The 23233-nt window shown below is 39.1% G+C and overlaps 2 protein-coding genes across 2 annotated transcripts; one reads left to right on the top strand and one right to left on the bottom strand.

Annotated features, from left to right (window-relative positions):
* Positions 1-16672: 16672 nt before the first annotated feature.
* LOC130935018 (magnesium-protoporphyrin IX monomethyl ester [oxidative] cyclase, chloroplastic) lies at positions 16673-19307 on the top strand. The gene is made up of 5 exons (XM_057864558.1): positions 16673-17252; positions 17706-17770; positions 17862-18189; positions 18546-18644; positions 18895-19307. The coding sequence occupies exons 1-5, from the start codon at positions 16779-16781 to the stop codon at positions 19156-19158; spliced, it is 1230 nt and encodes a 409-aa protein (XP_057720541.1). The 5' UTR covers positions 16673-16778; the 3' UTR covers positions 19159-19307.
* A 431-nt stretch (positions 19308-19738) lies between these two features.
* Positions 19739-21733, bottom strand: LOC130935019 (probable aquaporin SIP2-1). Its single transcript, XM_057864559.1, has 3 exons — positions 21256-21733; positions 20403-20663; positions 19739-20255 (listed from the first exon to the last, which is right to left on the bottom strand). The coding sequence occupies exons 1-3, from the start codon at positions 21550-21552 to the stop codon at positions 20091-20093; spliced, it is 723 nt and encodes a 240-aa protein (XP_057720542.1). The 5' UTR covers positions 21553-21733; the 3' UTR covers positions 19739-20090.
* Positions 21734-23233: the final 1500 nt, after the last annotated feature.

Raw genomic sequence — 23233 nt, forward strand, 5'->3', positions numbered from 1 at the left:
ACTTTAACAAAGATTTTAAGTCATCTTGATATGAATTTTTTTATTATTAAATAATAAATTATAAAATTTAATTTTAATATATTATAAAAATATTATCTCTATTTAAAGTGTAAATAAGAAAAACAAATTATACTTTTAAGTGAGTATATATATATTTTTTAAATTAAATTTATATAATAAAAAATCTTTTATCATTGTCTTCATATTTAATGTTATAATTTTGTTTTGCACAAAATAAAATTATTATATATTTGTTTACTTTTCACGTGATTGATATATATATATATATATATATATATATATATATATATATTAAATTTATATAACACAAAATCTTTTATCATTGTGTTTATATTTAATATTACAAATTTTTTACATAAAATAAAGTTTATTTAAATTTTAATATTATATACATATTATATATTTAATATTAATTTTTTTTAAGATTCTAGTATATCTTTTTTTTTCTGAATTTGGTGTATGAATTCTTAACTTATTTCTTGTTGTAAAATAAAGGATATATAAAATAAAGATGTATAAATAGAAGACTCTATTATTAATATAATTAGCTCAATAATTTTTATATATATATAATAATATTATATGTTGTATTGTGTATATATATACAAAGATAAGAAAAAGTATTAAAAATAAAGAGAGAGAGATTTGCATTTGATACTATCTCAATATAATAAAGATGGTTAATATTGCTATTAATATTATATGTAAAGAGTAATAGAAAATAGAATTTAAAATACTTATAAAATAAAAGAAGAGAAAGAATTGTAATAGTAATATAAGGAGAAGGGTATTTGATTGCAACATAAAAGAGGATTGATTTATTTGTATGAAAAGGAAGGAAGAATAATATTTTTGTTCTGTTGTTATTGTTGTGTAAATGGCTTCTGATCAAGCCTTATATTTATACTTGTGAAAGTCTAACTTTCTTCAACATTATTAATTACAATCTATCTTGAGAATGTTAGCTTCTCATAGGAATGGGCATCCACGTCCCATTCTTATCACAACACTCCCCCTTGGATGCCCATTTAGGATTATGCCTCGTTAAAACCTTACTAAAGAAAAACCCAATGGGAAAAAACTTTAGTGAAGGAAAAAGAGTACAAAATCCTTTGTGATGGGACTGCCTCATTAAAAACCTTGTCAAGAAAAACCCAATGGGAAAAAAACCTGACCAAGGAAAAAGAGTACAGTCTCCCCCTCTTGTCGACATCATTTAATGTCTCGAAATCGACGCATCCCAATCTCATGTACCAATCTTTCAAAGGAGGATTTTGGGAGTGACTTTGTAAATAAATCTGCCAGATTGTCGCTTGAGCGGATCTATTGGACATCAATCGTCCCTTGATTTTGAAGATCATGAGTGAAGAAGAATTTAGGAGAAATATGCTTTGTTCTATCACCTTTGATGTATCCACCCTTAAGTTGAGCAATGCATGCTGTATTATCTTCAAACAGGACGGTTGGAGCTATCTTATGATCAATCAGTCCACATGATGACAGAATATATTGAATCAGACTCCTCAACCAAAAACACTCGCGACTAGCTTCATGAATCGCCAGTATTTCAGCATGATTAGAGGATGTTGTAGCAATCGTCTGTTTCGTGGACCTCCAAGATATAGCTGTACCACCATATGTGAACAGGTATCCTGTTTGAGATCTCCCTTTATGTGGATCAGACAAGTATCCGGCATCTGCATAGCCAACTAGTTGTGACTTGGATCCATAGGGATAAAACAATCCCACATCAACCGTTCCATGAAGATATCGAAAAATTTGTTTGATTCCACTCCAATGTCTTCTGGTTGGAGAGGAACTATACCTTGCTAGTAAATTCACCGCGAATGATATGTCAGGTCGCGTATTATTAGCAAGATACATTAGTGCTCCAATGGCACTAAGATATGGTACTTCAGGACCAATGATATCTTCATTTTCTTCTTTAGGACGGAATTGATCCTTTTTCATATCCAAAGATCTTATGATCATTGGGGTACTTAATGGATGTGACTTATCCATATAAAATCTCTTCAAGATCTTTTCTGTGTATGTTGTTTGATGAATAAAGATCCCGTCTTTTATATGCTCGATCTGCAGGCCGAGACAAAATTTAGTCTTTCCAAGATCTTTCATCTCAAACTCTTCTTTTAGAGTTTTTATAATTGTTGGAATCTCTTCAGGAGTCCCAATGATATTTAAATCATCAACGTACACAGCAATTATAATAGACCCAGATGTAGTTTTCTTTATGAAAACACATGGGCAGATGTCATCATTCTTGAAATCGTTTTTGGCCAGATACTCAGTAAGACGATTATACCACATTCGTCCAGATTGCTTTAGACCATATAAAGATCTTTGTAATTTGACTGAGTATAGCCCTTGTGAATATTCATTGGATGGTTTAGATATCTTTAATCCTTCAGGGACTTTCATATAGATATCCCGATCTAATGAGCCGTATAAATAGGCTGTTACCACATCCATTAAATGCATATGCAGTTTATGATATGCAGATAAACTGACCAAATAACGCAAAGTTATCGCATCCACTACAGGGGAATACGTTTCTTCATAATCTATACCGTGCCTTTGTGAAAAACCTTGTGCCACAAGTCGGGCTTTATAGCGCACAACTTCATTTTTCTCATTTCGTTTTCTCACAAATACCCACTTATATCCAACAGGTTTTACATCTTCAGGTGTACGGACTACAGGTCCAAAGACTTCACGTTTTGCAAGTGAGTCTAATTCAGCCTTCATGGCTGCTTCCTATTTTGGCCAATCATTTCTTTGTCGACATTCTTCGACTGATCTTGGCTCAAGATCCTTACTTTCATGCATGATATCTGATGCCACATTATATGCAAATATTTCAGTGACAATTGTCTTATTTCGGTCCCATTTCTCTCCTGTAAAGACATAATTTATTGAGATCTCATCATTTTCACAATTTTCAGGTACCTGAACGTCTTCTGGCGTTATATCAGAATTTTGGACAACTGTCGGTGTCTTTACTATGTCTTTTTCAACAGGAATCGTATTTACCTCTTTTCTCTTTCGAGGATTTTTATCTTTGGAACCGACAGGCCTGCCACGCTTCTGGCGTGTATTTGCTTCCGTGGCTATTTGTCCTACTGGGACATCAATTCGAATTGGGGCATTTTCCGCCCTGCCACGCTTCTGGTGTGAATTTGCTTCAGTGGCTACTTGTCCTACTGGGACGTCAATTCGAATTGAGGCATTTTCCGCTGGTATGTAAGATTTGGTTATTCTCTTTGTATCGGAAAATGCATCAGGCAATTCATTTGCTATTCTTTGCAAATGTATAATCTTTTGAACTTCTAGTTCACATTGCCCTGATCGAGGATCTAAATGCATCAACGATGATGCATTCCAATTAAGTTCCTTTTCAGGAAGCTTATTCTCTCCCCCTAATGTTGGAAATTTTGATTTATCAAAATGACAATCCGCAAACCGGGCTTTAAACACATCACCAGTTTGTATCTCAAGATACCTCACTATAGAGGGAGAATCATATCCAACATATATCCCCAATTTTCTTTGGGGTCCCATTTTGGTGCGATTAGGTGGTGCAATGGGAACATATATTGCACACCCAAATATTCTTAAATGGGAAACATTTGGCTGCTGGCCAAAAGCTAATTGTATAGGAGAGAATTGATGATAACTCGTTGGCCTCAAACGAATAAGTGCTGCGGCATGTAAAATAGCATGCCCCCAAACCGAGGTTGGGAGATTTGTTCTCATAAGCAAGGGTCTAGCAATTAATTGGAGGCGCTTAATAAGTGATTCTGCTAACCCATTTTGTGTGTGAACATAAGCTACTGGATGTTCAACACTTATTCCATTAGCCATACAATAAGCATCAAAAAGTTGGGAAGTAAATTCACCAGCATTATCAAGACGAATTGCTTTAATTGGATTTTCTGGAAATTGTGCTTTTAATCGAATAATTTGAGCCAGTAATCTCGCAAACGCCAGGTTGCGAGAAGATAATAAGCACACATGTGACCATCTCGAAGATGCGTCTATGAGGACCATAAAATATCTAAAAGATCCACATGGTGGATGAATAGGTCCACATATATCACCTTGAATCCTTTCTAGGAATTCAGGGGACTCAAATCCAATCTTTACTGGTGATGGCCTTAAAATTAACTTTCCCTGAGAACATGCAGCACAACAAAATTCACTAGTTTTAAGAATCTTCTGGTTCTTTAGTGAATGTCCATGAGAATTTTCAATAATTCTCCTCATCATGGTTGTTCCCGGATGACCCAAACGGTCGTGCCAAGTTATGAATTCATTTGGGCTAGTAAACTTCTGGTTTACAGTGGCATGTGATTCAATTGCACTAATCTTGGTATAATACAACCCAGATGAAAGAGAGGGTAATTTTTCTAATATAACTTTCTTATTTGAATCATGAGTTGTGATACATAAATACTCATGATTTCCCTCATTCATCGTCTCAACATGATATCCATTTCGGCGAATATCTTTGAAACTCAACAAGTTCCTCAGAGACTTGGTAGATAATAGTGCATTATTTATTATAAATTTTGTTCCTCCAGGAAACAAAATTACAGCTCTTCCGGAGCCTTCTATCACATTGCCTGAGCCAATAATAGTATTAACATATTCCTCTTTTGGCACAAGATGGGTAAAATATATATCACTTTTGAGAATAGTGTGCGAACTTGCACTATCCGCAAGGCATACATCTTCATTACATATCCTTGCCATTCTTCAAAAACAAATAATAAAATGAGTAATATGCACAGTTAAATTGAATACTTGATCAGAATTATTTTTCTTAAGAAACACTGTACATAAGATAATGTCATATACTGAAATTTTATTTTAAAATTTGACACATTTAATAATTTCAAAATTCATATTAATATTTCATTATTTATGTACATCACATTTGAAACTTAAATACATAGAAAATAAAACTTAACAATAAGTTCTTTACATTATTTATTTACATATATACTTCACAATCCCACATATTAAACTATTCCATCATTGATCAAATGACCAATATTTCCTTCAGGGTCCTCAAAGAAATCAGATACATCATAATGAGTGGTGGAGTTCTCAGCATCATTTGAAACAAAATTTGTTTCCTTTCCTTTGTCGTTCTTTTTCAAAGATGCCTGGTAAAGATCGACTAGGTGCCTTGAGGTACGACAGGTACGTGACCAATGGCCCTTTCCACCACAGTGGAAACACTTCTCCTCGGTTAATTTATTCTGCCCGATATTCCTTTCTTTGTCCCACTTCTGGTGAGATCCTCTCTTTTGAACATAATTCTTTTTCCTTCCATAATTTTTCTTGTTATTAAAAGCTTGCCATTTACCTCTTCTGGGGTAATGATTTGCCGCATTTACTTCAGGAAATGGGGCGGCGCCAGCTGGGCGCGCTTCATGATTTTTCAATAACAACTCATTGTTGCGTTCGGCAACAAGAAGGCAAGAAATTAACTCAGAATATTTTTTAAACCCTTTTTCTCGATACTGCTGCTGCAGGAGCACATTCGAGGCATGGAAGGTTGAGAAAGTTTTCTCCAACATATCATGATCAGTTATTTTTTCCCCACACAATTTCATTCGTGAGGTGATTCGAAACATTGCAGAATTATATTCATTTATAGATTTAAAATCTTGTAAACGCAAATGCGTCCATTCATACCGGGCTTGAGGAAGTATCACTGTTTTCTGATGATTTTACCTTTCTTCAAGGTCTTTCCAAAGATCTGCAGGATCTTTTAATGTAAGATATTCATTTTTCAATCCCTCGTCAAGATGACGACGAAGAAAAATCATGGCTTTGGCTTTATCCTTCTGGGATGCATTATTTTCAGCCTTAATGGTATCTCCAAGATCCATTGAATCAAGATGGATTTCAGCATCTAATATCCATGATAAATAATTGTTTCCAGATATATCAAGAGTATTGAATTCAAGATGAGAGAGCTTCGACATAATGAAAATATTACCTGAGTTTTCCTAAAAATTTGATCAGAGTCTCGTGCTGATAACGTGTTGTAAAATAAAGGATATATAAAATAAAGATGTATAAATAGAAGACTCTATTATTAATATAATTAGCTCAATAATTTTTATATATATAATAATATTATATGTTGTATTGTGTATATATATATAAAAAGATAAGAAAAAGTATTAAAAATAAAGAGAGAGAGATTTGCATTTGATACTATCTCAATATAATAAAGATGGTTAATATTGCTATTAATATTATATGTAAAGAGTAATAGAAAATAAAATTTAAAATACTTATAAAATAAAAGAAGAGAAAGAATTGTAATAGTAATTATTACGGTAGGTAACCGGAGATTAATACGACGAATGGCGTTTGGCGGCCCAAGTGTGTGATGGAGGAGAACTCCGGGAGGTCCGCAACTCGGGAGGCTCCGTCTGACTTGTGCTCGCGTGTGAATGGGGGGTGGTACCTGCAAAGACACTCCGATGCCTAAGTTAGCAAGAGTGTGAGCAGGTCTAGAGAGTATTGGACTTAGAGATACCTGAGGGGTGTCAGTGTATTTATAATGGTGAGCCAATAACCACCGTTGGTGTAGTGCCGTATCTTTAGGGTGGTAACCGTCCCTATTATCTTGGGGAGGTTAAGATATGGCTTTATGAGGCGGTTAGAGAGATTTTAGGAGCGGTTACTCATTTGAATGAGTGTTTATCTGCCAGCTAATCTCACATCCGACCTCTTCAGACCAAGTCGTGGTTGGCACCGACTTCTTATGTGAAGGTCGGCACTTAGCAAGGCTCTAATCCTTTAGATTAGGCCTTTTAGTTGGACCCGGGCCTTTGCATTGGGCTAGGGTATGAACAGTGCCCCTACTTGAGCCCAAATTTTCTTAAAAGTTTGGGTTCAAGTATTCAACTCGGGTGCGTAGTCGACTTGTTTGAAGAAAACGTGGGTCTTAGAAACCGACGTGATTTTCGCGACCTTTTGTTTCTGACAGTTACGTCAGTTCAAGCGTCGTGTCCGTTGGGGAAGTGTTGAGGGCTTTGGTAACGGTGCAATCTCATTAATGACTGCTTCGTTTTTACCATTATGCCCCTGGGTGTATTTATAAATACTTTCCCTCTCTTTCTATTTTCCGTTTCTGCAATCTTTCAAACTTCTCCTTATCTTGTTTGTGCTGCATTCTTGCGTTCGAAGACTTCTGTTCTTCTCCAACCTTCATTTTCGGATAAAGGTTAGTTTTGCTTTCTCCATGTCATGTTTGCATGTTTTGTTTAGCGAGTAGATAGGTTGACCCATAGACCTCAGATTCGTATCTCTTCTCTTTAGGGCCGTGTTTTTTGATTTTTTCTTTTCTTTTTCCCTTTTTGTAGGTTTCTGCCACTTTTCTTTATATAAAAAATGGCCTCCGTAGACATTCTTTCTCAGTGGGTTGACGTTACGGTCCTTGGGGAGGAACCGTTGGTCGACGCTGAGTTCATCACTCACCTTCGTACTCATCACAGGCTTTGTACTTCGGAGGAGGACGAGCCCAAATATGAACTGATAACCCCGGGTCTTGAAGACCGGGTCTGTTTTGGGAGAGTTAATGAGGCGGCCCCTCATTTTTTCTTCATGTATGAATGTATGATCACCCGCTTGGGTGTTTTCCTCCCTTTCTCCGATTTCGAGATATCCGTTTTGCACCACTGTAAAGTTGCCCCTACTCAGCTTCACCCCAATTCTTCGGGTTTTTTGAAGATTTATCAGTTTATAAGCCATGCTCTGGACTTCCCGACCTCTTTGAGGATTTTCTTTTATCTTTTTCATATGACTAAGCCCTTTAGTGGGCTAAACAACAAACAGCAATGGGTATCCTTCCGAGCCATTCAAGGTCGGAGGATTTTCACCCTTTTTGATGAATCTTTTCACGACTTCAAAAACTTCTTCTTCAAAGTTCAAGCCGTAGAGGGTCACCACCCCTTTTTTCTGGACGAGCATTCCTCCCCTCGCTTTCCCCTTTACTGGTTGCCGGCCTCCCCTTGCGAAAAGATTGGTCTAGATGACCTAGACGAGGTGGAGGCGGCCATTGTGGGGTTTTTCCGAGAAGCGTGGGGGAGGGCCCCATACTTAGATACGAGGAAAATCCTTCAGGGGACGTCGACTTTTGTTCAATCTTGCATAGGTAGTGCATGCATTTCTTTTTTCCGAGTTGTTTCCGCCGACTTGTGTTTTACCGACTTGTAACTTGGTTGTTTCTTTTGTAGATATGGCAAAAAAGAATGCTCAGGAGTCTTACCAACGGGTGCAGGAAGCTAAAGCGAAGTCCCGGGCCCGGTCCGGGGGTGCCAAGGCGGTCGTCTCTCCTCCTCCTCCTCCTCCTCCTAGAAATGTGGGTACTCCCTCTCAACCTATTATTATTTCCTCCTCCTCAAGTTTGGCTCGACCACTCCCATCTGCCCAACTACTTTCCGAGCCGGAGAAGAAGAAGCGCAAGACTTCAGAGTCTGGCCCCTCTTGGGAAGGTGGGGTTAAGGCGGATGCTCTTGCATTCGTCCGAAAGAACATCTATCCTCTTATAAATATGGATGATGTTTCTGTTCGGAACCACCTTACCGCTCTGGCCGAGGAAAGTTTTAGGGCGGCGGGAGTTTGTGGCAAACTTTTGGACATATTTGAGAAGACTCCCCTCAGCTCCTTGGGAACTTCCCCAAAGGTTGAGGAGCTGGAGGAGAGGCTTCTTATGTTTGAAAAACATGAGAGGGAGTTGAAGGAGGAGAGGGATAAACTGAGGAAGGAGAGAGATGTCCTCCGGGAGAAGGAGAGCCAGCTGCGAGCCCAATGCACTATGGAGGTGAATCTGAGGAAGGCAGCCCAGGAGAGTTATCAAAGCTTATTTAAAGATATGGTGGAGGTGAGGAAGGATTTGATGAACTCTCGGAATGCTTATACTGAGTTGGAGGACTCTATCGCCGAGGGCGCCGAGGAGTCTTGGAGAATTTTCTTGGAGCAGGTCAGGGTCATAGCCCCCGACTTGGACCTTTCTCCACTACATCCTGACAAGGTAGTCATCGATGGCGCTATTGTTGATCCTCCTGCCCCCGAGGTCGTTTCCGAGTCAGACCTAAAGACTCGGGGGCAGAGGATTATTGAGTCTCCTCCTCATTCCAAAGATGCTCCGAGTTCTTCAACTCTTGCCCCGACTTCCTCGTTGGCTCCTCCTCCCGGTCCTGGTGGCGCTTCTCCTGGTGGTGGTGATTCCTCTACTCCGATGAAAAAATGACTTTTATTTTGTGGCTATATGGGGGCCTGGCCTGTGGGTCCCCCTTTTTTAAACTTCTATTTTTGTTGGTGGTTGTGAACAATTTCCTTCTGGCCTTTTAAGGCCGTAAACAAAATATTCCTATCCGCCTCCTTTTTTGGATAAGGGTTTTAAACAAAATAAATGCCCTTCTTTGGATAAGGGTCTAAGTTACCTTGTGCGTGCACATGCTTTTCTGTTTTGGATATGTTTGATCTTTTCGGAGAAAACCTTTTGTTAGCTTGCATTGTTTTCTCGAGCCTTTTTCGTGCAAAGGCTTGTATGCAACTTTTAAGCTTTTTCGGGTTTTCCTATCTCTTTTGTTATCCTTTATACTCGACTTTACTTTAGTGAGTTTTTATGACTTAGGTTATTTTTGCGATGCGTTTTTCATTTACTCGGAATATATCCGAGTTTTTCTACTCGGGTTCTTGTCTTCGACTTATGAGTCGGACTGTTCCCGAGTTTAATACGATCAGCTCATATAACCTCTTTACGCCGACTTGTACCTCGTCGTTTCATCCTGACGACCATGTTAGGTCGGTTCATGGGATTTTCACGTTTTGTCGAGCTTAAGTCGGCGCGTTTCGTAGAAAGACTTATAAAAATAAAGGAGGATTTTAAGAGAGATACTGTAAAAAAGATCTTTATTAATTGGGAAGGTACCTTTTTGCTACTAAGGGTCTTGATAGACTATTTTCCCTTAGCCTCTACTATGATGCCTCGTTAAAAACCCTTCTCCAGAAAAAACCCTTTTCTTTGGGAAAAAATCGTGAAGTTGGGAAAAGAGTACATCAGGGAGTAGAGTTCGCTTTTAACTGTAGTACCTTTTCATATTACAAGCATGCCACGACCTTGGTAGCTCAGTGTCATTTAGGTCGGTTACTTTATAATAACCTTTTCCTAAGACTTCTTTGACTTTGTATGGTCCCTTCCAATTTGCGGCGAGTTTTCCTTCTCCCGATTTGTTGACTCCGATGTCATTTCTGATTAGGACCAAGTCATCTGTAGCGAATGTTCTCCGAATGACTTTTTTGTTGTACCTCGTAGTCATTCTTTACTTCAGTGCAGCTTCTCTTATCTGGGCCCCCTCTCGGACTTCGGGGAGTAAGTCAAGCTCCTCTTTGTGCCCCTGTATATTTCCGACCTCGTCGTGGAGAATTACCCTTGGGCTTTGCTCACTGATTTCTATTGGAATCATGGCTTCTACGCCGTAGACTAATCTGAAGGGCGTTTCTCCTGTGGCAGATTGGGGAGTTGTCCTATAAGCCCATAATACTTGAGGGAGCTCTTCAGCCCAAGCTCCCTTTGCTTCCTGTAGTCTTTTCTTTAATCCTGCCAGTATGACTTTGTTAGCTGCCTCGGCTTGCCCATTGGCTTGTGGGTGTTCTACCGAGGTGAACTGGTGCTTGATTTTCAGACTGGCTACTAGATTTCTGAAGGTGGCGTCGGTGAATTGGGTTCCATTGTCTGTGGTGATGGAATAAGGTATTCCATACCTTGTGATAATGTTTTTGTAGAGGAACCTACGACTTCTTTGAGCGGTGATAGTGGCTAATGGTTCTGCTTCTATCCACTTTGTGAAGTAATCTATTCCCTCGATCAAGTATTTGACTTGCCCTGGTGCTTGGGGAAAAGGACCTAACAAATCCATTCCCCATTTTGCAAAAGGCCAGGGAGAAGTGATACTGATGAGCTCTTCAGGTGGAGCTATGTGGAAATTTGTATGCATCTGACATGGTTGGCATTTCTTCACAAATTCTGTGGCATCTTTCTGCAAGGTTGGCCAATAGAATCCGGCTCGGATTACTTTTCTGGCTAATGACCTTGCTCCGAGATGATTTTCGCAGATTCCACTATGTACCTCTTCCAACACCTCGGTGGTTCTTGAGGTCGGCACGCACTTCAGCAATGGTGTTGATATCCCTCTTCTGTAAAGGACATTTCTCACCAAAGTATAATGTTGTGCTTCCCTTCGGATTTTTTTAGCTTCTTTCTCCTCTTTGGGGAGGATGTCGAATTTCAGGTATTCGACTAAGGGATTCATCCATCCGAGGTTTAGGCCGGCTACCTCAAGTACCTCTTGTTCATCCTCTGTTTTTGATACCGAGGGCTCTTGGAGGGTTTCTTGGATCAGGCTTCTGTTGTTCCCTCCGGGTTTGGTGCTTGCTAACTTGGATAGGGCGTCAGCTCTGCTATTTAGATCCCGAGTTATATGCTTAACTTCGGTTTCCGCAAAGTGCCCAAGGTGTTCCAAGGTTTTTTCCAAGTATTTCTTCATATTGGGGTCCTTCGCCTGATATTCTCCACTTATTTGGGAAGTCACCACTTGTGAGTCGCTGTAGATCATCACCTTTGCAGCGCCAACTTCTTCTGCTAACTTTAATCCGGCAATCAAGGCCTCATATTCTGCCTGATTGTTTGAAGCCGGAAATTCAAATTTTAAGGAGACCTCTATCTGGGTTCCTTTTCCATCTACCAATATTATGCCTGCGCCGCTCCCCGTCTTGTTGGAGGATCCGTCTACATAGAGTTCCCATGTAGTCGGTTTTTCCTCTTGTTCACCTGCGTATTCTGCAATGAAGTCGGCGAGGCACTGGGCTTTAATTGCAGTCCGAGTTTCGTATCTCAAATCAAACTCGGAGAGCTCTATCGCCCATTGAACCATTCTCCCTGCAACATCCGTCTTTTGAAGGATTTGCTTCATGGGTTGGTTCGTACGGACTCTTATTGTGTGAGCCTGGAAGTAAGGTCGTAGCCTTCGTGAGGCTATCACTAAGGAGTAAGCAAACTTCTCTAGTTTGTGGTACCTTAGCTCAGGACCTTGTAGAACCTTACTGGTGAAATAGACCGGGTGTTGCCCGACCTCGTCTTCTCTAATCAGGGCTGATGAGACAGCCCTGTTTGCGACGGATAGGTATAGGACGAGGTCTTTCCCCGGTATTGGTCGGGTTAATATAGGAGGTTGGCTTAAGAATTTTTTGAACTCTTGGAACGCCTCCTCACATTCCGGAGTCCATTCAAACCGGCATCCCTTCCTTAATAGGGAAAATAATGGAAGGGATTTTAGTGCCGATCCTGCCAAAAACCTGGAGAGGGCTGCAAGTCGGCCATTAAGCTGTTGAACCTCTCTCAAACAAGTCAGACTTTTCATTTCTAGGATGGCTCTGCATTTGTCGGGATTGGCCTCAATCCCTCTTTGTGTTAGCATGAAGCCTAGAAATTTCCCTGCTTCTACTGCGAAGGCGCATTTTGCGGGATTTAGTCTCATCCCATGCAACCTTATAGTGTTGAAGACTTGTGAGAGGTCGGTTAAGAGGTCGTTTTCTTGCTTGGTTTTTACTAACATGTCGTCGACGTATACCTCCATTAGGCTCCCTAGATGGGGGGAAAACACCTTGTTCATCAGCCTTTGATACGTGGCTCCTGCGTTCTTTAGTCCGAATGGCATGACCACGTAGCAGTAGTTGGCTTTTGGTGTGATGAACGATGTTTTCTCCTGGTCGGGTTCATGCATCGGGATTTGGTTATATCCCGAGTAGGCATCCATGAATGATAGGTATCGGTACCCCGAGCTGGAGTCCACCAGGGTATCAATACTCGGTAGAGGATAAGGGTCCTTAGGACATGCCTTATTCAAGTCGGTATAGTCGACGCACATTCTCCATTTACCATTCTGTTTCTTGACTAGCACTACATTGGCTAGCCACGTTGGGTATTTGACCTCTCTAATAAAGCCGGCTTCCAGGAGCGCCTGTACTTGTTCTTCTACTATTGAGGCTCGTTCTGGGCCGAGCTTGCGTCTTCTTTGCTGTACAGGTCGGGACCCTGGAAAAATCGAGAGCTTGTGGGACATGAGCTCGGGATCAATCCCGGGCATGTCGGAAGCCTTCCATGCGAAGAGGTCGGAATTAGCTCTTAGGAGCTCTCCCAACCTTTGTTTTAGGGTTTCCCCTAGGTTGGCTCCTATGTAAGTGTTTTTTCCTTCCTCCTCACCGACTTGTATCTCCTCGGTTTTTCCTCCCGGCTGGGGTCGCAGTTCTTCCTTGGTCCTTGTGCCGCCTAGCTCTATGGTGTGGACTTCTTTGCCCCTTCCTCTCAGATTTAGGCTTTCGTTATAGCACTTCCTTGCCAATTTCTGATCTCCCCTTACCGTTGCTATTCCTCCTGGAGTCGGGAATTTCATGCAAAGGTGAGGAGTTGATACCACTGCTCCCAGGCGATTAAGGGTAGTTCTGCCGATTAAGGCATTGTAGGCTGACCCTTCATCGATGACTATGAAATCTATGCTCAAAGTCCTTGATTTTTCCCCTTTTCCGAAAGTGGTGTGAAGGGGTAAAAATCCCAGTGGTTTTATTGGCGTGTCCCCTAACCCATATAGGGTGTCGGGGTAGGCTCTCAACTCTTTTTCATCTAACCCTAGCTTGTCGAAGGCGGGCTTGAAAAGGATGTCCGCCGAGCTTCCTTGGTCTACTAGGGTTCTATGGAGATGGGCATTAGCTAGGATCATAGTTATTACCACGGGATCATCATGCCCGGGTATTATCCCTTGCCCATCTTCTTTCGTGAATGAGATAGTGGGGAAGTCGGGTGTCTCTTCCTCAACTTGGTAGACTCTTTTGAGATGTCTTTTGCGAGAAGATTTGGTGATCCCGCCTCCCGCAAATCCTCCCGAGATCATATGGATATGTCTCTCTGGGGTCTGTGGTGGCGGATCTCTCCTGTCCATATCATCTCGCTTTCTCTTTCCATGGACGTCCGACCTTTCCATGAGATATCTGTCGAGCCGACCTTCTCTAGCCAGCTTTTCTATCACATTTTTGAGGTCGTAACAGTCGTTGGTGGAGTGACCATATATTTTATGGTACTCGCAATACTCACTGCGACTTCCCCCTTTTTTATTTTTAATAGGTCTTGGGGGTGGCAGCCTTTCAGTGTTGCAAATCTCTCTGTATACGTCCACTATAGAAGTCTTTAGAGGAGTATAAGAGTGGTACTTCCTGGGCCTCTCGAGACCGAGCTCTTCCTTCTTCTTGACTTCCCTTTCTCTCTCCCTAGAGGAGGAAGTGGGTCCAGGTCGCGAACTCAGGTCTCTTAGCTTTGCATTCTCTTCCATGTTGATGTACTTCTCGGCCCTTTCTTGTACATCACTTAGAGAAACGGGGTGTCTTTTGGATATGGACTGTGAGAAGGGGCCTTCTCTAAGTCCGTTGACTAACCCCATTATTACTGCCTCTGTGGGCAGGTTTTGGATCTCCAAACATGCCTTATTGAACCTTTCCATATAGGCTCGTAAAGACTCTCCGACCTCCTGTTTTATTCCCAGGAGGCTCGGTGCATGTTTTACTTTGTCTTTTTGGATTGAGAACCTCATCAAGAATTTCCTAGAGAGGTCTTCAAAGCTGGTGATGGACCTCAGGGGAAGGCTATCGAACCACTTCATCGCTGCTTTCGATAAAGTGGTTGGGAATGCCTTGCATCTCGTAGCGTCGGAGGCATCGGCTAGATACATCCGACTTTTAAAATTGCTTAGATGATGCTTTGGATCCGTGGTTCCATCATAGAGGTCCATATCAGGGCTTTTGAAGTTCCTTGGAACTTTTGCCCTCATTATGTCCTCGCTGAAGGGATCTTCTCCGCCCGGGAGTTGATCTTCGCCTTCGTCGCGGGAGTTCTTGAGGGAGGATTCTAGCTGTAAGAGTTTTCTTTCTAACTCTTTTCGCCGTTCCATCTCCTCTTTAAGGTACCTTTCGGTTTCCTTTTGTTTCTCCCGCTCTTGCTCCAATTGCTCCAGGCGACTATGGACTAATCCCATTAGTTCAGTTACGTGGGATGGTCCACCCTTTTCTGATTCGCGACCATCTGAGGAATTTACCTTCGGATTTTTCATTCCGGAGGTACCTTCTCTATGTTGGTCGTTATCTTCCTGGTGCTGGGCCAGGTCTTCATTGTTATTGCCTGCGTTCAGATTCTCTTCTTCGGAATCTGTTTCCGCACGGACTTCTTCGTGGAATCTATCCGCCATTGATGGATGATCTCTCGGGTCCCCGGCAACGGCGCCAATGTTACGGTAGGTAACCGGAGATTAATACGACGAATGGCGTTTGGCGGCCCAAGTGTGTGATGGAGGAGAACTCCGGGAGGTCCGCAACTCGGGAGGCTCCGTCCGACTTGTGCTCGCGTGTGAATGGGGGGTGGTACCTGCAAAGACACTCCGATGCCTAAGTTAGCAAGAGTGTGAGCAGGTCTAGAGAGTATTGGACTTAGAGATACCTGAGGGGTGTCAGTGTATTTATAATGGTGAGCCAATAACCACCGTTGGTGTAGTGCCGTATCTTTAGGGTGGTAACCGTCCCTATTATCTTGGGGAGGTTAAGATATGGCTTTATGAGGCGGTTAGAGAGATTTTAGGGGCGGTTACTCATTTGAATGAGTGTTTATCTGCCAGCTAATCTCACATCCGACCTCTTCAGACCAAGTCGTGGTTGGCACCGACTTCTTATGTGAAGGTCGGCACTTAGCAAGGCTCTAATCCTTTAGATTAGGCCTTTTAGTTGGACCCGGGCCTTTGCATTGGGCCAGGGTATGAACAGTAATATAAGGAGAAGGGTATTTGATTGCAACATAAAAGTGGATTGATTTATTTGTATGAAAAGGAAGGAAGAATAATATTTTTGTTCTGTTGTTATTGTTGTGTAAATGGCTTCTGATCAAGCCTTATATTTATACTTGTGAAAGTCTAACTTTCTTCAACATTATTAATTACAATCTATCTTGAGAATGTTAGCTTCTCATAGGAATGGGCATCCACGTCCCATTCTTATCACAACATTTCTTATGTATTATTTATTCTAATTCTAAAGTCCAAAAATTTATTTTTTGTACAGACATGTTATAATTAATATTTATATGCTATTTTTTGTTTTGAATTTCAGTTTAATATCTAAAAGTTACAAAAATATTCAAATTAAAAAAAAAGTAATTAATCTAATTAACAGGTTACTTTTTTAAATTCGAGCCATTCAAATAAAATATAATAAATAAAAAATTCAGATTTAACAAATTAACAAGATGTACAATCTTTCCTACTTAACAAGGAGTGTTTAAGGACATGCCAAAAAATAATATAGTTAACAAATTTTACAAAAGTATCGATGCAAATTGAAGGAAAGCCACAAGTTCTCGTCCACTTGAAATCACAATAAATAAACCAATCATCTCACCAAGAACCTCACAACACCTGCCACGTGTCAACCTTCCATTACATCTCATAGATTTCATTGGATGAGATTCTATCACGGTCCATCCGCAACTTAACAGTTATATCCTCATTCGATTCTTTGTCCTTAGTACTCCTCTGGTTACTCCTCAGCCTCAAAGTACACTCACATACACACACACCAACTGCTTGGGATTTTGCTCCAAAGAAAAGAAAAAAAAAATGGCTGCAGAAATGGCCCTTGTGAAACCAATCTCCAAGTTTAGCAACACCACACCCAAATTTGGCACCAGAAGAATTGGTTCATACTCCAAATTCAGCACCATAAGAATGTCCACAACAACACCAACACCTCCAGCTGCATCAACCTCAACAAAGCCAAGCAAGAAGGGTAAAACTGCCATAAAGGAGACACTGTTGACACCAAGATTCTACACAACAGACTTTGATGAGATGGAGATGCTGTTCAACACTGAGATAAACAAGAACCTGAACCAGGATGAGTTTGTGGCACTGCTGCAGGAGTTCAAGACTGATTACAACCAGACACACTTTGTGAGGAACAAGGAGTTCAAAGAGGCTGCTGACAAGATTGACGGTCCACTCAGACAGATCTTTGTTGAGTTCCTTGAGAGGTCTTGCACTGCTGAATTCTCTGGTTTCCTCCTTTACAAGGAGCTTGGAAGGAGGCTCAAGGTCTGTGTGTGTTTGCTCTTTCTAGTTTCTTTATTTCCAGGAAAATGCAATTCACCATGTGAACTTTAGTTTTGGGCATTGAAAAAAATTGTGATGTAATTGTCAATACAGCATATAAAAGTGCACTATTGGTGTTAAATTCTAATTAGTACTAGGATTTTGGATATATATTTTTTGGGTAGCTTAATGTAACTCTGAAAGGATAAGCCTGAGAATGCCATTTCTATTTGATTTTCATTCTTGTCTTACAAGGAAGCAGAGCTTTCTTTGCCAATGCATTCTTCGAGATGTGTTGTTTGTACTCATTTTGACTAGTTCGCTGAATCAAAGTGTGTTGGCTCGGTTTGGAAGTAAAATGAGCATGCAAAACATTTCTAAATCTTTATTTCTTTGTACACTTTTGGGCTTTCTATTTTTGAGACTGATGAATTGCTTTGGATGTTGAAATCGCAGAAAACCAATCCTGTCGTGGCTGAGATTTTCTCTCTGATGTCTAGGGATGAAGCCAGACATGCTGGGTATGAAAACACTAAATATTTGTTCTTCTTTCCTTCAATTTATTGTTTCATGTCTTATGCTGAATGGCCTTATCCTTTTGATTCTATACAGATTTCTGAACAAGGGTTTATCTGACTTCAATTTGGCTTTGGACTTGGGCTTCCTTACAAAAGCTAGAAAGTACACATTCTTCAAGCCAAAGTTTATCTTCTATGCTACATATCTGTCTGAGAAAATCGGATACTGGAGATACATAACCATATACAGACATCTCAAGGAGAATCCTGAATACCAATGTTATCCCATTTTCAAGTACTTTGAGAACTGGTGCCAGGATGAGAACAGACATGGAGACTTCTTCTCTGCTTTGATGAAAGCACAGCCACAGTTTTTGAATGACTGGAAGGCAAAACTATGGGCTCGATTCTTCTGTCTATCGGTAATTTTTTGCTTGTGTAGAATTTGGTTCTTATTTTTTACTCTCGGATTGTTAATTAGATTCTTAAATGTAACCATAATATACGTTCCAATTTATTTAAGGTTAAGCTGCTATATTGAATATAATAGATAATCAGGAGTTTATAAGGGAAAAGTGTGTATATGGAACACTACATTTACATGTAGATCAAACCCAATAGCATCCATCAATGTCAAGTACATCCAAGATAATTTCATTCACATATGAATTTCTTAGTGTCATGAATCGGGTTATGCCTGTCAAAGAGATCTTATTTGTAGTATCTTTCATCATCCTTCGTAATCTTTAAAATGTAATTCTCGAATTTGTTCATGCAGGTTTATGTCACGATGTATCTCAATGATTGTCAACGCACAGCTTTCTATGAAGGCATTGGACTCGACACAAAAGAATTTGACATGCATGTCATCATTGAGGTTAGTTTTTAATTTCAAATTAGCAGCAGTAATCACTATTGATGTTCAGTTAATTTTTTGTTCGTAAGTTTCTATTCTCCATAATGAAATCGAACATAAATACTAACTTGCGAAAAAGCAAGAAAGAAATTTGCAGCCTTAAGTTCCCTTAAAAACACATTACAATGAGAGCTGCTCAACAAAGAACTAACTTAGACTTCATTAATTTCAAGATATTACTCAAGCTTCATTCCTTGATTGTTCTATGCAGACCAACCGCACAACAGCTCGGATTTTCCCAGCTGTTCTTGATGTTGAGAACCCGGAGTTCAAGCGGAAATTGGACCGGATGGTTGAGATAAACGAGAAGCTTCTAGCTGTTGGTGAGAGTGATGACATTCCGGTGGTGAAGAACTTGAAAAGGATTCCACTTGTTGCCGCCCTGGTGTCTGAACTCTTGGCAGCATATCTAATGCCACCCATTGAGTCAGGATCTGTAGATTTGGCAGAGTTTGAACCACAGCTTGTGTACTGAAGTTATGCATAAAATTCCCTTATTTACTTTTGATCTCCATCATAATGTTCATTATGGGTTCTATTAGTATTGCTGCCAAAAGTTGGTTGTACTAGACAGTGAGGAAACATTTACAATATTGACTTATTGAGGTCCCTTTCTAGTTATAATGTGTTCTACCGTATCTTCTAGTTTTTAATTTCTCTTTTTCTTATTCAAAGTTAACTAGAAATCAGAAGTCTCCTTATGAAGTACTTAATAAAAAAGATATGATCCTTTTTCCTACAATCTTAAATTGGAAGGTCTAACAGTAGAATTTAAGGTACTTAATTAGAAGTCCCCTTATGAAGTACTGCACATTGATCTTTTTGTTTAGCGTAGAATTTAAGGTAGAATTTTCCGTAATCTAGCTCTATAATAATGTATCCTCAGGTTATAAAGGTGTTACAAAACAATTCCCGAATGATGCAGTGAGGTTATAAGTGAACAGAACTTGTGGGATTTATTCAGAAATGCTTTTTGTGTCCACAAAATCTGATGTATAACAATTGGGTGTTCGCTTAATAAACATCGAATGGGAAAAGAAACCGTTTACTTGTATAGAAAAGAAAATTTAAGGTTTGAATTACTTGCAGTATAGAGCAGAAAAATTGTCTTTAAAAAAAATTAAAAAGATGGATTTTACACACTTTGTTAATGCCTAACAATCTGTTAGGTGGGAGAGTACAACGCGAGTCATGCATAAGAATCCAAGAGATGCATGCAAGGATTCCAATTAACTCGAGCACTAGAAAAATATTTAGAATTGCACAAAAACAATAGCTGCCACAACACACACTGAATGTTAGTCACCTAAGCTTGATGTACATTTATCCCAAACCAACTAGACTACCCAAATATTAATTGAAATCTAAGGAAGAATCACACATTTAGCACAAAAATAGTAACAAAGCTTAATCCGATTTAGTTTTCGAGGCAGTCTTATCTTGTTTAACGGGCTGCACTAACAATTTGAATGTCCAAACTGCCAATATAGTTGCCTCTATGGGGGCAATCCAGTACACAAGAATGTGCTCCTTTGTTATGTGATCTCCTCTAGCATAAGCCCACCCCATTACCTGAAACATAGTCAAACAATGTTTTAATCTTTGATAAGATAACAATATAGAAGGTTTTTTAGCAAAAACTATTCGAAAGGATTCTCGCAATTTTTAATTTTACACTTGACGAGATCAAGTGTGATCTTTTTGGAGTAGTGTGCTTACAGAGGCAGGGTTCATACAACCACCAGTAAGATCCAAGCCAAGTATATGAAGTGTTAGCTTCGAGAGACTGGATATCCATGTTTTCATGAAGAAACCTCCACGAAGATTCGTGGTGAGACCAAGAGAAATGGTCACAATTGCATACGTTAGTAACCCTTCTGTCAAGGCACCCCGATGAATGTCAGTGTTCAAGCGCGGTCCACGTCCTACTTCAGGAATCGTATCAATTAGAAGCTTAACTCCAATTATAGATCCAAGCACCTGGAGAGAATGAAACCAAGCATATTAGAATGGTAATCTTCCATTCAAGTTGAGTTTGAGATGGAAAATCAAAATGGTTCAACTAAACTAAAGACGTGACATTATGCGCAAGTTAGCAATGTTATGTCAAATAACACCCCTGGTTCCTCACGCATCGGACATTATCATTGATTTTCTGTGTGCCATCAAATCAACTATGATAAGATATGTATTACAACAACTATCATTAGTACTAGAGTATATGGATTTCCACAGCATGTAGGGTGTGAGGGAAAAAGATCTAAGGAGATTCGTAAACTGATACAGGTTGCCGATGATTGAATTTCTAACTTCCATAATATACGAGTCTATTTTAATTTAAGAATGATTAAACGTTTATTTTTTCACTTTACAGAAACTTATGCATTTTTGAGACATACAGAAATATACTGAATACAAAAACTCGTTTATTTCTGGAGGCAACATATATATATTAACTTCCCTTATAAATAATTCAAAGAACATAAGAATCCAGAAAAAAATGTGAAAATGGTTATGCAAACTGCAACTGATGAAGAGTTTTGTTAAGGGGCAGGGTTTTGAAGAAGGTAACCTGAGCGGGGATCCGGGCAGCAACACAGTAAAAGAAGCTTCGGAAGCCTGCAGAGAAGGCAGAGGACAAAACGGTTAGGGGGTTGTAGGCCCCACCACGTGTGGCATTGGAAAGAAAGGCAAAGACGAACATGTTGGCCACAGAGAGCCCCATCTTCACAATCTCCGCGGCCAGGTGACCGTGATGGCGGCCCACTTGCATCACATCGAAGACGAGCATCCTCACAACAACGCCAGACCACACCCACATCGCGGACAGCACAAAGTCCCACAACACCAGCCTCGTCCGCTCTCCCATCTCCGATGTCGAACGTCTCCACTTGGCTACGGTGGCGCTGACGTGGCCATAGATGATGCAAATGAAACCGTGTCCAGGCAATTTTAACTCTTCATCTCATCTCTAGGACGCCAATTTTCTTTTTATGGAAGGAGAAAGTGTGTTGCGCTTCGTCGTCAAGCTAATTCCTTTAAACAGTCCGTTTTGTTAAGCATATACTCAAATTGGTCCTACAAAATTTTGCGTCTTACATTTTTGTTTATAAAATTTTTGTTTATTGAATTTTATAAAAATAAAATATATAAATTTTTATTTTAATTAAATTTATTATTTTTAAAAGATGTAATAATAAATTTATAAAAATAACTAAGCATAAATTGATAATAAAAAAGATTAGATCGATTAACACGAAAGAGATGAGATAACAAATTTTAAAACTTATATTATTATATGATATCGTTATTTATTATTAACAATAAAATTTTATAATTAAATTATTTATTTAACTACCGCGTGTCGAACATATTTTAGACACGACACTCACCGATAGTTCTGTGAATCATAGACAGATAACAAACTTTTAGGACACATTTATTAATGTGTTTTTTTCCGGAATTAGGAATGAAACTCGAACCCACGACTTAGGTAAGTATGGAGAAACTATGCCATTTGAACTATAGCTCCTTGGCTTCTAAGAAGCTATTTAAGTGCTTATGAAGAAGTTAAAAAATAACTTCTCTCGTAATAAAAAGCTTTTTATCATATTTCTTTTAAAATAAACATTTTTAGAACTAAAAAACCAATACAAAATATCTTATTTATAAGCTATTTTTAATATAAGCATTTATTGTTTAAGCTATTTTTTTAAAAGGAGCTTAATTAAACTATTTATCTAAAATGGGCCTTAATGTAAACGACTTCTCTCTCGACATTTTTCTATAGATTTTGTTTTCTTCTTTGATTTTTCTGCGTTTTCTGAATATTTTTTCTCTTTTTTTTAGATTTATGCTTTTACGATAAATGTTATTTGATCTGAATTTGTTTTCAATCAAATAGTAAAATCAAGCAGTAAAATTAAATTTGTATAAATTTTGTGTGTTCAAAAGCAATGAATGATACAAATTTAGATCAATTGACTCAAGACAAATTGAATTATTATTTTGAATCAAATCAAGTGGATAGGGTTTGATTCGTTTTTAGTTAATGTAGTTTGTTAGTAGTTGATGCTTGTGTAGTTATTTTGTCTATAAGTTGAATAATTTTTTTTTTTGTGAAAATCAATGTTCATAGTTGAAGATTTAAATTTGAATGGAATGTAAAAATTTTGAATTATTGTTTCGATGAATCTATTTATATTACTTTTAATGATAGTTTTGGTGTATTTTAAAATACAATTTGGTGTTAACTAGAACTATTTTCGGTGCTTTGTATTTTGTTGTGGTCACTTTAATATATGATTTTGTGGTTGATATTGCTGGTTCTTATACTAAACACTCAGTGCTAAATGAAATTAGTTATTGTGTTCTTTTTTTAACTTTTATGTGATTTCCATTAACAATGAGCTGATGAAATTCTTTGATTATGAATATGAACACTTTTTGTGTTTTTGTTAATTTATAATAGTGTCGTGCTTATAACTTTTTGTGTTTTTTTAGTTTTTATGTGATGTTGATAAACAGTTTGTCCTAAAAATTGGGATGAT

This window comes from Arachis stenosperma, chromosome 6 (assembly GCF_014773155.1).
Source record: "Arachis stenosperma cultivar V10309 chromosome 6, arast.V10309.gnm1.PFL2, whole genome shotgun sequence".
Classification (NCBI taxonomy): Eukaryota; Viridiplantae; Streptophyta; class Magnoliopsida; order Fabales; family Fabaceae; genus Arachis; species Arachis stenosperma.

Coding starts and splice junctions, on each gene's coding strand:
- LOC130935019 (XM_057864559.1), bottom strand. CDS start 21,552: ATGGGAGAGCGGACGAGGCTGGTGTTGTGGGACTTTGTGCTGTCCGCG. Junction 20,664..21,255: donor CTGCCCGGATCCCCGCTCAG/GTTACCTTCTTC, acceptor CATTCTCTCCAG/GTGCTTGGATCTATAATTGG. Junction 20,256..20,402: donor GTTGTATGAACCCTGCCTCT/GTAAGCACACTA, acceptor ACTATGTTTCAG/GTAATGGGGTGGGCTTATGC.
- LOC130935018 (XM_057864558.1), top strand. CDS start 16,779: ATGGCTGCAGAAATGGCCCTTGTGAAACCAATCTCCAAGTTTAGCAAC. Junction 18,190..18,545: donor CTCGATTCTTCTGTCTATCG/GTAATTTTTTGC, acceptor TTGTTCATGCAG/GTTTATGTCACGATGTATCT. Junction 18,645..18,894: donor ACATGCATGTCATCATTGAG/GTTAGTTTTTAA, acceptor TGTTCTATGCAG/ACCAACCGCACAACAGCTCG.